This window comes from Rousettus aegyptiacus, unplaced genomic scaffold (genome assembly GCF_014176215.1).
Source record: "Rousettus aegyptiacus isolate mRouAeg1 unplaced genomic scaffold, mRouAeg1.p scaffold_m13_p_17, whole genome shotgun sequence".
In the NCBI taxonomy this organism is placed as follows: Eukaryota; Metazoa; Chordata; class Mammalia; order Chiroptera; family Pteropodidae; genus Rousettus; species Rousettus aegyptiacus.
In genome coordinates, this window is record NW_023416292.1 from 23,884,546 (window position 1) to 23,899,554 (window position 15,009).

General features: G+C 57.1%; 1 protein-coding gene and 1 non-coding gene across 2 annotated transcripts; one reads left to right on the top strand and one right to left on the bottom strand.

Moving 5' to 3' along the window:
* Positions 1-2,694: 2,694 nt before the first annotated feature.
* On the bottom strand, positions 2,695-13,240 carry BTN2A2 (butyrophilin subfamily 2 member A2). Its single transcript, XM_016129083.2, has 8 exons — positions 12,998-13,240; positions 9,068-9,194; positions 8,142-8,489; positions 7,569-7,850; positions 5,537-5,716; positions 5,116-5,136; positions 4,996-5,022; positions 2,695-3,654 (listed from the first exon to the last, which is right to left on the bottom strand). The coding sequence occupies exons 2-8, from the start codon at positions 9,150-9,152 to the stop codon at positions 2,999-3,001; spliced, it is 1,599 nt and encodes a 532-aa protein (XP_015984569.2). The 5' UTR covers positions 9,153-9,194; positions 12,998-13,240; the 3' UTR covers positions 2,695-2,998.
* Positions 13,241-14,751: 1,511 nt separating this feature from the next.
* TRNAW-CCA lies at positions 14,752-14,823 on the top strand. Its single transcript has one exon. It is a non-coding gene; the product is annotated as a tRNA-Trp (tRNA).
* The last annotated feature ends 186 nt before the right edge of the window (positions 14,824-15,009 follow it).

Below are 15,009 nucleotides of genomic sequence, written 5' to 3' on the forward strand. Positions count from 1 at the left end.
GGCATTCCCGGAGGTGTTTTGCAGTGGAGAGTTCCTCGAATTAACAAAAGCGGCGAATGGGAGGGACTTACGAGAGCCGATGAAATGAGGTCGGACCGAGCCAGGGAAAAGGGGCTGCAGCGACCGGGCGGGGTCGCCTGCGGGGCCAGAGCCCTCCGGACGGTCGCGTTCATTCTCTGGAGGACTGGCTCAAGGAAACGGGAGACTTCGGGAGGAGGCCATGAATTTATTCACCTTGTGTTCTTCTCGTCACAGCTGTCAGTCTGGTGCCCTCATCAGACCTTGTCTCAGTCAAAGTTCCCCAAAAAGCAGACTCTGAGACAGATACGGAGGGGGCAGTTTGTTTGGGGCACGAGACAGGGAAGACCCGGCAGAGAGCATGACGACACCTGCGTTACTGTGTGGCTGCCCGGGGCTCGGTCCTGCTGGGGACTCTCTGAGGGATTATGCGGAACTGGAAGCCACCCAACTCAGAACCTCCACTGAGGGGCAAGAACACAGTGGGGTTCTTCACAGTCCAGCCCCTCACTGACCGAGGATCCTCTAGGATGAACGCCAACGTGTGTGTGTGTGTGTGTGCGCGCGTGTGTGTGTGTGTGTGTGTGAGTGAGAGAGGGGGAGAGAGAGAGAGAGAGAGAGAGAGAGAAGGGGAGGGGAGGGGAGGGGAGACCCAGAGGCAGTAAACGTGAGGGATTCCGTAGGCATCTCTTGTGCTAGTAGCTATCAGTATCCTCGCACCTTTTCCACCTGCTCACGAGTCTCCACTCCCGGTTCCTGGACCCCACGCCCCCTCCCCAGCACCAACATCTTTCCTAATTGCCAGCTACAAATGAGTGTGCCTTCGAGTTCCTTGGAGGAGAAGAAAGAGGTCGGGCCAATCTCAGGGTCACATTCTCAGGCGCCTGCATGTCTCCTAAAGAGAAGATGGAGGCCAACTCGCCACCGTCCCTCTTCTCTGTCCTCCGCACAAAGATGCCGCCAGCGCTTCTCGCTTCTGTGCGTCCCGAGGCTTTGACTCCGTGGGCGGTGGAGCCCAGGGGCCCAGAGCGTGGCGGGCCGCTGACCTGCGTACGGTGGCGCTTCTTCCGTTCTGCAGGAACAGAGGTTTCGCAGCCTTGTTTGCAGAACAAGCAAACAAATTGGGGAGAACCCCAATTTCTTGTGCCTAACCCCCCTGATAAAAATAACTTAGGGGGGCAGGCAGAGCCTCAGAAGAGGGAGCTGGTGGTGGGTGTGGAGCGAGGTCAGAGACGAAGGCCAGTGGTGGCCAGTGTGGGGCAGCCACTTGTTTAGCAGGGAACCCTTCTCCATGGGTTCCTGTGTTTTCCTTTGAGGAAAACCCCTAAAGCAGAGGCTGTCCTCACTGGGCGAGCTCTGAGTCGGGTCAAACGCGGGGCAGGCTTGGAAGTGAGGGCTCCAGGGGAGGGACACACAGGGCATGAGAGGACGTTTCCCCAGAAACAGGCTTTGCACTGAGAAGGGTCTCTCAATGCCAGGAAAAGGAAGAAGGAAATTCTAACAAAGTAGACGTCCATGTAGGAAATGAAACCAGATGCTATCTGCTTGCCTGGACTTTGGTTTTGAGGATGGCTCCTGCTCTGTTTGATTCTCAAGACTTTGCTGTTGCAAACAAAAGAGAGGCTGTGTAATGAATCTGTGACCTGACCCAGCCCCCTCACTGGGCAGGTCACGGTGGGCAGTCAGGCCCAGGTCTACAGCGTCTTCACTAGAAGGCTCGCTGGGCCTTAAGCCAGCCCCGCCCATTGTCCGCATGCATCAAGGTCACACGCCCTTGAAATGCAATCCTTGTCAGACCCCCAGAGAGGACGACCACCCTCCCAGGAGCCCGGGGTCTCCTGAGCTGTCTGCACCTTGCCTGCTGCACCTTCACGTGATCTCCTGACCTTCCCTCCCTCATTCCAGACCCAGAAGGGGAGCTGAAAAATTTATTCTCGGGACCATTTGAGATCTCGCTTCCATGCATGTCGTGAGTTTGCCTCAAATAAACTCATAAATTTTTCTACAGGTTTGGACATTCTTATGTCAACGGATATGAGAATTCAGTCTTCTATTGAGCCAGACGTAAGATGCAAAACACATTAAACAATTTCACACACATCACTAACATTTATTTTGCTTTGTAAACAAGTTATCTTTCACAAAACGTTGTTTCTATTAGCTTATGTTTTAACTAATTTAAATATATATAAATTACATTTAAATATCGTTAACTGTGTCTTTAAAGCTTTTCCAGTCCAATGTACCAAATGTTGACAGATACGGGCGCAATGAGCACGATGTCCTCGGGGGCCTCGGGAATCACGCGGAACGTGCAGGCGTCCTGACACCAGACCTGGCCGGCTGCTCCCCCCGCGGGGCCCGGCCCCGGGTTTGTCTCGGCCGCTGCCGCCTGCTCGGCCGGGCCCCGGAGCCTCAGGCTGGTCTGCCCCGGGTGCTCGCTCTGTTTACCGCAGGGACCCGGAGCCTGGCCAGTCGCAGACGTGTGCTGTGTTTCACCCTCTGCATCCCAGGTCCAGGCCTGGGGAGCTTTGCTGTGGGGCTGGAAATCTTGGGGGTGGGGTGGACGTGGATGGTAAGAGCTGGGACCCCTGGCGGCCCCGGTGGGCAGCCCCCCAGCCTCGGCTGCTCCCAGCCCCCCCTCTCTATCGCTGACCTCCACGGTGGCCCCTCTCCCCTCGACAGGCCCTACGGTGCCCCCCCCCTTAGGTCCTGCTACACCCTGCTGCCCTCTCCCCAAGTCGCAGAGTCTGATGTCAACTCAAGCGCCACACTGCACACGCCACAAGCAGGTTTTCGGCCTGTCACTTTCTAGCCCTTTCTTCCTGGCTGGGAGCCGTGTGGCAGCACCAGTATCCCTGAGACGGGCCCCTGCCCCCCGGGGTACGAGCACCTGAGCTCCAGCGGCCTGGTGAGGGGGACCTCGAGGTGCCAGCAGAAGCCCCTCTCGAGCCACCGGCCACAGGCAGCGCCGCTGTCCTCAGGGCCGAGGCTGCGGCCAGGGCTTCTCGGCCTCGCTCTGAGCTCTGAGGCCCGGGAACTGGCCCCGGCGGTGGCGGGCCCCTGCCCTGTGCAGGACCAGGCCCCCCTCGGGCACCGCGAGCCCCCGGGAGCCTGTGAATGCCGGGCAGATGAAGAGGGGGCTGTCATCGGAGCCCAGCCTGAAGAAGGGCCTGAGGGGCCCGGAGAAGAGCGAGCGGGGACACGAGTAGATGTGCGACCTGTCCACCGCGTTGTAGAAGGACACGTCGCCGGCCTCGTAGTCCAGGAACACGCCCACGCGGCGGAGGCGCCCCTGCAGCGGCAGCGTCTTCTCGGGGCAGGACAGGGCCCGGTACTGGTTCCCGAACAGCTCCAGGGTCCAGAAGCCGTTCTGAGGCACCAGCAGCGCCTCGCCCCTCCGCGGCACGCTGTCCCCGCACACGCCCACGGCCCACACCATCACGTGCGCCACCTCTACCTCCCAGTAGTGTCGCCCCGAGGCGAAGCGGTCGGCGCCCAGGACGCACGGCCGACAGTCGAACCTGTCCGCGGTGTCGGGCACGCTCCGCCGCCGGGGGCCCCGCCGCACGCCCCTGCGGTCCTGCGACAGGAAGAGCTCGGGGTGCGCGGTGTCCGCGTCCAGGGTGACGTCGGCTGCGGGGAAGTCTCAGGTTCAGGCCTGGGTGGCAGGAGACTGAGCGACTCCCCGGTCCCCGACACCCCCACGCCGGTAACAGCGTCTCCCGTGAAGGCCCCTGGACCCCGATCTCGAGGACTCGCAGCCTGGCAGGGACGGAGGCAGCGCCGGGACCTGAGAGCCGGGAGCGTGGCCGCAGGGAGAGGCGAGCTGGGCCTCCGGCAGGACGCTCAGCGACCGCGCTGGAGCGAGGGGTTCCGCCGTCTCCCCCGCCCCCACCCTGCCACCCCCAACCCCGCCCCCCCTGCTCCCCACCGTCTCAGATCTGCTCCCTTTTCTATTCAAGACACAGGACCTCGGGGCCTCTTTTTGGGAACTTCACGACTAGGCCTAAACCAGCAATGACGTCCTGTGCACACGCTGTCCAGCAAAGGGTCCCTCCCTTGGTCCTCTGTTCCACCAGTTCGACCAGGTGACGACCGACTTACATGACTAACGAGGGCACCCTCAAAGGGTGAGAGAGGAGGGCGGTACCCCGCAAAGCCCGCCTGCCACCTCAGGTGTGTCTGGCCAAAGGTAGGGGGCCCTTCACCTCCGGTTTGCTTGGACAAACCGGGTCTGGAGTCTGCAGTTGTGACCGCTCTGGGCACAGGAAACACTTCAGGCCCTGTCACTGGTCATTCCTGGGCCAGCCCGCACTTCTAAGGCGTAACAATCATTTTCTCCTTTCCCCACGTCGGTATGTCCCACTGTGACAATTTCGAAAGTCACCTGAAGTGGGAAGGTCCCAGGACTGAGGTATGCGGTAAAGCCTGGGTTCTTTGGGGCTTTTGAGCAGAAGGTCAGCGCCAGCCCGAGCGCGCGCCCGCCGCCCGGCCCCGCCCCTCGCGGGCTGCGCGCCGCCCAGCGTCCTCCTGGCCCAGGGCGCGTTTCTGGCCGCGTCTGTCCACCCCTGAGACAGGCTCGTTGGAGCTCACTGCCCGTCCCACACGGGGCAATAGTGCGCCATCTCTGCACTCCCCCCGGTGACGGACAGCTGAGCCAGCGTCGTCTTCTTTCCAATTCACCCAGAGTCCAAAAACCAACAACTACGGACAGGTACCCTCTGGGGAGACCCGCCGTGTGGGGTCGACCTCTGGTGCCCGTGGATGAAATTGCACGGAAAGAGAACGGATGGTGGGAAGGAAACGGGGTTCCCTGGCGAGCCCGGTGCCCGCGCCCGTGCCTGGTGGGGTGCTGCCTGCGCACCCGCCCGGCCCCCTGCCGGGCCCCCTCGTCCTTCTCCTCTCATGCGTCCCGTCCACTGCCTGGTGGGCAGACAGCTCGGGGTCCGAGAGCGCGTCAGACGCCCCTCTTACCAGCGTGTAAGAGGCCTTGTCTCCACCCTGCAAGGGGCACACAGACAGGTGAGCGTCAGGAGGTGACGGGAGCCGACCTCGGACACTGTGCACGGACACGGCGCGACACGCTGGACTTACGCAATTCTTCTCGAAGTTGCTCTGAGAAATAAACAGAAGCGAGTGAGCGTCCCACACAGACCTGAGAGCGCGTGCGTCCCCAGGAAACGGTGCCGCCCTCGCCCTTGCTGCGAACTGCCGCCCGCCCCGCCCCCCAGGGAAGGATCCGGATTCCACAAGTCGTGTGTGACCAGGCGGCTGGATAGTAGCAGCACTCCTGTGCGGTCGCTGTTGCTCCCCACGGCCAGGTGGATGGTCGTGAGGGCTGCAGAGCGAGGGGCGTGAGCCCCGAGTGAGGAGCCCCGGGGTGACCCCCGCTTCCTCCTGCCTCCCGGGCTCCTGGGCGCCGTCCTTTGATTGACAGCGGACTCTCCTCCTCCTCTTTTACCTTTTCTTAGGTGTTCTCTCTCTTTTCCCACACATTCTCTCCCCTGTTCCTTACGTGCAATTTCTTTCCCTTTATTTTCAAAGTCTTTCTCCGTCGACGTAATCTCTTTTTCCCTGCAGAGTTTCCTGCCGAGGCAGATGCTCCCGGTGAGCAGGAGAAGCAGAGCGGGCAGGGTGACGGCCAGGGCCACCATCCAGGGAGATATGCTGGGAACAAAGGACTCTGGAGAGGGGGCTGGAAACGTTCCAGTTAGTGAGAAAGGGAGATGCGGGCGAGGGCCCCCCGGGAACCGCGGCTCCGCGAGGTCAGTCACAGGGGCCCCCGGGGGTGAGAGACACGCTGGCTCCGCACTGGCTCCTCCCACAGGGGACTGCTTAAGTGAATTCGTAGACTGCGACCCACAGAATGGAGGCCACCTCAGTGGCCCATGTCACAAATCTGCACCTAAGTCAGCCTGCTCGTACGTACGGGAAACACTCGTCACCAGAACCTGACACCCACCAACCCCAGCTCCCTTCACCCTGGAAACCAGGACCCACTGGCCTTGTGAGGAACCCCAACCTCCTAGGCAGTCACACCCCGTTTCCGCCTCCATAACCCTTGCTCTTACCCACACCCCCTCAGGAAGAGTCCCCACCACTGGTGAGACCCTGCGCTCCCTGGTCCATGGGTGATTTTCCTTTGGACAAAAGACATCGAACTCATTACTAAATTGTCTTATTTTTGTCATCTGACAGGGTCAAGGAGACAGAAAAGCGTCAACTCCTGGACTCACTGTGGGAAGGACCCGGATGGATAAAAGCTAACCATCCGTGCCGAATCGCCACGGCCACGACGCAGGTACAAGCCGCCGTCACTCTTACCGGGATTCCGCGATGCCCCCTCCCTGCCTCCGCCCCCACCCTGCGCCGGCTGTCCTCGGCGCCGCAGCCCTGCGGCATCGCGCTCAGAACCCTGCGGTGTTTCCTGCCTCGCCCAGACTAAGAGCCGAAGTCCATCCGTGGCCTGCGTTGCCCAGTGTGATCTGGACCCATTTCAGATCCGAATCCACCCCCTTCCAGTCTCCCCGCACGGTCCGTCCCATCCACACCTGCCCCTCCGGGGTCCTTGAAACTGCCAGACACGCTCCTGCCTCGGGCCCTTGGCGCGCGCTGTTCCTGCTACCTGGCCTGCTCGGTCCTCAAGTGTCTGCGTGGCTCATTCCTCACTGGCCCAACTGCCACGGCTTCGCGAAGCCCTCTCTGACCACCCTATTTATAACCACAACCCCCTGTGTCCCCAGCCCTCCTTATCCCCTTTCCTGGTTAATTTTTCTACAGTACTTATTTAGTCAGTTTGATTCGCTATTTCCGTCCTTATTCTAATTATTTTACCGATTGCTCCGCTGCTGCAGAATGCGAGCCGCGCGAGCCTGGGATCTTCGTGCGTTCGTTCACTGGTTCGCCTTCAGAGTCCAGCACAGCGCCTTGGACGTGTGTGGCCCTTGCTAAGCACTGGTTGAATGGATTTCTGAATGTCTGCAGCTGGAGACTCTCCCTGGCTCTGCCCCTTGGGAAAGCCCATGCATAGAGCACCACCGGGTGTAGACAGCTACCTGCCAACACCACGCTCCAAGTCCTACGATTGTCTTAAATCATTAAAACTTGCTGCAGGATAAGAACCATCACAGGGAAAAAACTATCAGACTTACCCTCAGAGAAGAGGCTCCTACTCACGTATTTTGAGACTACTTGAAGGTCTCCTTGTGACAACGGGAGAGGCCTCAGCTCAGCTGCAGCCTCTGCTCTTCAGGGCTCAGGACCCTTCTGCCCTCCCCCCTCCCCCAGCTGAGCATCCCGCCTCCACTCAGGAAGCCTCCAGAGCAGCAGCAGCGCAAGCTCTTTGGCGCCAGGGCCCGGCGCCCCTGCGACGATGAGCTGAGGCGGTGACGCTGGCGCTGAGGAGCGCTGCAGGCACAGACGAAACTTCACCTGCTCGCCCGCCACGCCGCTCCTGCCATGGGGCCCGGTTCCCAACAGGCCGCGGACCAGTACCAGTCCACGGCCTGCGGGTTGGGAAGCCCTGCTCCAGAGTGCGAGGGACCAACCTGGAATAAAAATCACGGTGTCCTTCTCCTGGCCGAGCAGCGTGTTGTTGACAGAGCAGGACATGTTCCTCACAGAGCAGTCCCTGACGATCACGGCCACGCTGACCCTGAAGAGGCCGTCCGCGTCTGCGGTGTAAGCCTCCGCCAGGGCGGGCACAATCTCACCGTAAGGGCCCCTCCATGTGGCGTGGGGCTCCGGGTACCACCCCGCAGACGTGCACTCCAGCCGGACGCCCCCATCCTCGAGGCCCTTGATTTCAATGAGGGGCTCAGAGCCCAGGCCTGGGGACAGAGGGCTACGTCTAAGATGTCTCATTCTAAAGTGAGCTGCTGGCAAAGACCCTTAGGGATCTCTAACGATCTGCAGGGGTCAGACGGTCTCTGCTGCTCGAGACCCACAGCTCGGCGGGGCGAACCCACTCCTTCGGCCTCCGGCAGGAGGAAGCTCTTTTCGCTGTTTAAAGGGGATTCTAGGAAAAATCTGCTGGTCTGCGGTGGGCCTGAGGTTCAGAGAGAAACTTTCCCCAAGAGTCACACCGTGAAAAAGCAACTGAGCGAAGCCGAAGGACGCACCTGCCACCATCAGGCGCATGGCGGCCTCGTCGTAGGACCTGCCTTGCTGGAAATAACAGCGGTAGGTGCCGTCGTCCTGAGCTGTGACGTTGCGTATGGCGAGCGCCACGCTGCCCTTGCTAATGTGGTCACTCACGAAGGTTGCTCGGCCTCGGTACCGCTCCATCTGCTCCTCCGCCCTCTCCCGCCCGCCCTTGTACACCAGCACCGCCGGGGAGAACCGAGACCGGAACCACCGCACCTCCATGGCCTCGGCGCTTGTCTCAGGCGACAAGTGGCAGTGCAACACGGTGTTTTGTCCCACCATGGCCAGGATGGGACCAGCTGGCCCCACGACGGTGAACCGGGCTGTTCAACAAAGGGAGAGAATCAGATGGGGCGCCCGCCATGGGACACATTCCTGCGGCAAGACAGGCAGTGGCTGTTCCAGGGGACAGACAGAGGGGCCTCCTGGGCTGAGGGTCCTGGGGGCCAGGGGCTGGGGCGGGTTGGCAGCAGGAAGGAGGCACCTAGCAGGGTAAGTGCGAAGGCCGCTCGGGCTTGGTGACCGCTGCGTGGGGAAGCACACCTCGAGCTCCCCACGCGCCTGGCGCTCACGGAGCCTCTCGGGGCGCAGTGAACACCTACCCTGTCCCTAGTGGCCGCCACTAGCTAGTCCCAACTGAAATGCGCTGTAAATGTGAACTACATGTATAAAATTTGAAAATCGGGAATAAAGAATGTTAACTATCTCATCAGTAATACTTGACGTGAATTAAAAGCTTTAATAGTATTTTGGTTACTTGGGGCGGCCTGAGTCTCGGCGAGAGTGAGCACGTGCGCGGGAAAGGGCGACAGAGCCCAGCTGCGGCGCCCCCTCGGTCTGCTCTGCGCGTGGCGGCGGGGGCTGTCCCTGCGTTGGCAGCGACCTGCGGCGGCACCCTTACCTGAGGCCAGCGCAGACCAGCCGAGCAGGGCGAAGAGGAGCAGGGAGTCGGGCGAGGAGACGTGCCGCGGGGCCGCCCGCGCCATCGCGCAGGAAAGCGTCACCCAGGAGAGGCGGGGGCCGCAGGCCTGGGGACGCAGAGAGACGTGGCATCACGGTCCTGATCTCAGCAAGCGCCCCGACACCCGCGCAGGGGCCATCAGCGCTCCTACTTCTGTCCTTGGCACCCCTACTGTCTCCGGGTTGGGCACCTGCGGACAGACTGACCGAACATTCCACAGAGTAAGCCAGCGAGAGGACCCGCCCCGCTCGGCTTACTTCTCGGCCACAGGCGAGTTTCTTCAGCTGTCACCTGATATTCTGCACCCCGCCCCCCTCCTGCTCCTGCCCTCAGACTGCGCGACCCTGGCGGGGCCAGCGCGGGGCGGGGGGACCCCCTAGGAAGTCTTCCCCCCACGGGACCCGCCTCTCCCCCCCAGTCCCGTCCGCGCCCCCACTTGGCCCGAGCGCTGCGCCGGGTCCCTGCCCACCCGCCAGAATCAGCGTCCGCGTCTTCCTCCCGCCGCTGACGCTCAAACGACGACTTTCTGGTTGTCCTTATCTCTGACCCGCCCATGGGGGACGGTCGTGACAGAGAGCAAACTGTCCTGAAAGCCGAGAAAACTTTTTCTCTTCTCTCATCAGTGACTGTGCGCAGCCGGGGACCTGGGACCCAGTGGCCTCTGTGACAAGAGTCCCAAGATTTCCAGGGATGGTCCCGAGCCCATAGCGTCCTGAGCCTACCCCTTACCAGTTGCTAGGTAGAATACACAGAGAGCTTGAGCATCAAAAAGGACAATTGCGAATAGCCTCTTGAGATGATCTGGCCTCTTTTCGTTCTTTCTTCTGTTTTCAGAAACAAGATTTTTATTTTTTTGCAAAGCTAAGTGAGGGCCAAAGCCCGCTCCGTCAGGAGCTGGCGCTCCAGTGCCCTCAGAAAGGTGGCAGCCAACCGTGAGTCTCCGGCTGGGTTTCCTCGTCTGCCAGTTGTTGGTCTGGTTGCGTCCAGCACCTCCTGTACCCACAAGGTGCCCCCTCCCTGTCCCACAGACCCCAATCGGGCCACCGCATCGATTTCTTCTAGATTAATCTTCCCGAGGCACATTTCTTGACATTTCTGACAAGTGCCTAACTGCTTCCTCTGGAGGCCTCCGGTTCCCTTCCGACTCGATTCACCATGGCAGTCAGCACACTGGCAGCGGCTCCACGGTTGCCTTTTATTCCACCCAGGCGGCACTTGTGGCCGGCACTCCAGCTGACATCCCCCCTCCACAGCCCCATGGCCGCCTCCTGCAAGGACGGGTGGGAACGTCCCCTGCCTGCGGTGCCCTAAGCTTCGCTCACAGGGCGCGCGTTGTGGCAGCCTCGGGCCCAGCACCGCAGGGAAGTCAGTTCCTCCAATGCGGAGAATAAGCAACAAAGATTCCTCCCCAAATCGTCCCGGAAGAAACGCAGCCCGCGGGTGCCTCGATTTCAGCAGGGACCTTCTTGTAGGTCGCTGTGGCGCTATCAGCCAGGAGTCCATGTCAGGCTCTGCATACAGCTCGATCTAATATTTGACTCTCATGCCTCTCCCCTATATCAGAGGGACCTACAATTATGTACACTCCAGGACCCCAGAGGCACCTCTCTACCCCAGCCCCAAGCTGCATACTGTGCACACCAAAGCCCCAGACATGCTGAGTGCGCACGTGAGTGCTACGGAATTCCTCTGAGGCCATTTTTGTGAGAGCTACATAAGGAGGGGCCACCACGCTGGGGAAAGCGAGGCAGGCCCTGGCACCACCTCCTCAAGAGCTGTTGCTCTTTCCATATTTTAGAACATGCAACGTATAGCCATCGCTTAGAGTAGCGCCAGCTGCTGTAACAAATACAACCCCAAGCCTCGGGGGCTTAGCTCCACAGTCATTGGTTTCTTGGTCAAGGCAGGTGTTCCTGGCTGGCAGGCAGGGTCCATCGGCTTGACTCCCCATACCTCGGAGCACAGAGTCCTCTGCACATAGCCAGGAAAAAGAAGGAGAAAGTGGCTACCTCCTAAAGACTTCGGCCTAGAGGAGGCCACCTCACTTCCACTCACATTGCACTGGTGAGAACAGGTTCATGGACCACCGGATGCCAGTGCTGCGGGGAAATGTGGTCCCTAGCTGCACAACTAATTACCGGTGATGACTCTGTTACGGAAAGGAGAAATCTGAACTTGGGTGGACAGGCTTCTCAGCCTCAGGGGGAAAGCAGTTGTTATTCAAACCACACAAAGCAAGTCCTGCTTTTTGATGACCTACCCCGGGAAGGGCAGATGAATGTTGCAGACAATGTCTTCTGCTTTGTGTGTGTGTGGGGGGAAGGTGAGGGGACTTGGAAATGGGGGTGAGGGTGAGAGGTTATTAGCCCAAAGACAGGTAGCCTCCAGAGTGCTAGCTCAGCTGCAGGAATGGCAAGGTCTAACTGGCGGTCAGAGAACCGCAAAGGCTCATCCATGCACCGAGGAGCACGTATGTTTAAACCCAATTTCTGCGTTTTTCACAAGTGGGTTGTCTCTGAGGGCAATCTGTGTAACTTGAGAAGTCTGACTTCAGGAGATCCAGTCTCCTCTCCATACTCAGTTTCCGACACCACGGCCTGCTGACTATAAAACTCTATCCCTGGGCGAGGCCCTTATCTAGTTCACATTTGCATACTATAATAGCAACAACCTTTACTCTGTACTGGGCAGACGCTCATTAGACAGGCTTCTATTGCAATCAAGCCTCAAAACGCCAAATATCTCAGGGGAGTACATCAGCATTTACTTTCCTCCAGGGTCTGCAGGGGGACTGAGGTGCAGCTGGTCCAGGAGCTCTCGCCTGCGCTTGGCCGACCAGAGGTCGGGGTCGGGTCAGTTCCACAGGTCTCTACTGCACAGGTCTGTGCTCCAGCTCTCCTTCCCCTCCCTCTCCGGGTTTCTACCTCCTCTTCTTCCTCCCATGTCTCAGAGCATAATCTTGAGGCTTCTCCGCCCCCTGGTGGCAGCCGCGCAACACTGCATGTCGGTGCCTCGGTGCCCACCCTGGGGGTTCGGCCTAAGCGCCCCCACACGCTGACGCTGTGTGCCGCCAGGTTCCTACTTCTGTTTAATGCAATACACACACACACACACACACACACACACACACACACGTATGTATGTATGTATGTATATTTTTTTCTTTTTTACTGTAACCCAAAGTAAGAAATACATTTTATATTGTAACGCAAGACACGTTCAAATGTACATATACTGTTTGCTCTTATGGTTCCATTCTGTTCTATTTGATTAAAAAAAATGTTGGTCACTACGCAATACATTGATTTCATAACCCATTAATGACCTGGGACCTGCGGGTGGAGAAATGTTGTTCTATGATTATTGTCTTATGGCATAAACATTATGCCCCAAGTCCTGTGGGGCTCTGGTTTTGTTACCCAAAAGACAGGATTTTGAGACTCAAAAATTTACTTTCAAATTATAGTTTTTTACATAGATTTAAAAAATAATTTTGAAAGCTAACATTTTACTCATTTCTCTTCATCCTAACTCTGTGAGAACCCTTTCATTTGAGCATGAGGTAGAGCTGAGAGTTTTCGGATGAAAACGATAAATACATGGGCTGATGTTTCTCATCTACCTCTTTCTCTCCCTATGTATATCTCAATACAAACCACACATCTATGTCAAATCATTGTACAGGTGTACATTAGTTTCCTAGGACGTCACAAAGTGCCCCAAACTGGGTAGCTTAAACGACAGAAAATCATCAGCTCAGTTCTGGAGGCTGGAAGTCCGAGATCAAGGTCTCCGCCAGGCCCGCTTTGTTTCTTCAACTTCTCACACCCATAAGTGAGGTTTTGCTGGGACACAACCACGTCCACTCACCTATGGCTGCGCTGCAAGGCTAGTTAGTATGGAGATCTCATGGTCCGCAAAGCCAAGAGCAGATCATATCCTGCCCTTTACAGAAAAAGGTTCCAGCTCCCTGGGCTAGAGGAAAGCGTTTTCTTGTACTTCGTTGTTCCCGGTGACGTTTATTGTGAACTAAACATCATCACTAGTTCCAGGGGCGCCGCAGTGGAGCTAGGAGACCACCAGGGAAGCCAGGTTTACGCACGTTCGCGCCCAGACGAGGTACGGCTTTTGGGCTTCGGAGCGTGCCGTAGCGGTGCATCCCGGAACTCGCCCCCACCCCTTGCTTCCAGCCAGTGGCGGTTGCATTAATAGTTCCGGCTTTCCTTGTTCTCCCAGGTAGAAGCAGGCGCTGGGACGCAGAGAAAGCCAGCCGTCAGAACTGCGGTCCAAGGTCAAAATAATCAGCAAGGGTGACTTGGTGCCAAGACATAGGTTTTGAGGGGTTCTGAACAGTCTCTTGTGAGGCTCAGAGTGGAACAGGGTAGTTAGCCAGACCGAGTCTGCTTGGGCTGGGATCGCGAGTCTGCAGCTCTGGGAAAGAAAGGGTTGCGTCGATTGTGAAACAAGGCAAACAGCGAGGGAAGCCACTTGAGTATCGAGATACTCCAGGAACTCGTTATTGAGACTGAATAACAAGCTAATTTTTAAAGTGTTATCCAGACTTGCTTCAGTATTAGCGGCAATCGATTATAAACAACCAGACGGTAATCAGCTGTGCTGTGAATTATCGTCAAACACCAACTAAAACAAATGATTAAAGAAACTTCTTGAGTTGGTGTGTCACTGAGTCTTCAATCCCAGTTGCCGATTTGAGTTGATGTTAATGTTCGGGTTTATCTCCAGCCCTAGATATATGGTCGATACCCTATTTGTTGTTAGCTGCAACCTGGGATGATAGCCACTTTTACTGTTTTTGTTGTTGTCGTTATGTTTCATTTTCCTCATTAAAAAAATGCTAACCTCTGTAATCCAATTCATTTAATTTTGTAACACAACTCAAAATCTGTGGAAGAAACTAACAATTGAAAAATGTTCAGTATCACCACAGTCTGTGCCGAACCATGCTGGCGATGCGTGCACATGCATTTCAGCATTTCAGCAGACTTTGTAGTGATAACAATTACAACAGCCATTTATTGAGAAATCACTGAGTGTCAGGTAGGCATCCTTCTAAACACATACATATAAACGCGTTTAGAGCACGTTCATATATAAACTCATAGCAAACCTATGAGACAGGACTATTGTTATACCTATTTCATGGGTGAGGAGAGTATAAATTTCAGTTTTCAGGCAACAACTGGTCACCCTGAATTCTCTGGCAGCCCCAGATCTGCAGACTCATTCCTCTCTGAGCTGCTGCACATGCTCCCAAACCCTTCGTCGTTCCTTTTCTGAAAGTCCGGTTTATCTCACCTCCCCAGGCCCGCTTCCAACACATCTTTCGCCAAAGTCCCTGACCTCCCTCACTCCATTCCTAAGCAACCGACAAAAACAACAGAAGTCCCCTAAACATCTAATTTTGTTATATGGAGAAAACTAGATAAGAACAGGAATGGAACAGAATAGACGGTGAAAACAGAAGCAATTTGGAGGCAGAGAAAATCAGGGAGTGATTGGATGAGGCAGCCAGACGTTCATATCCCGCTGCGTGACCCTCTAGCATTGAAAAGTACTACATAGATCAGGTTAATATATAAAGAAAAGGAAGACACGCCCCAGTGGACCTCGTGGCGCAACGGTAGCGCGTCTGACTCCAGATCAGAAGGTTGCGTGTTCAAATCACGTCGGGGTCATAGTTCTTTTAGTATTCCCCGCTCCCCGGGTCCCGGAGTTCACTGACTGGTCTGCGAAGTGAAATGACGTAGAGGCAGAAAAACATCCCTTTTCAGCTTTCTCCCGTTTTGGATTCCCTCAAAGTGCCTCAAGAAAGGCAGATAAATTAATAGAGGCAGGCATACACCTGCCTTTACAATACTGTT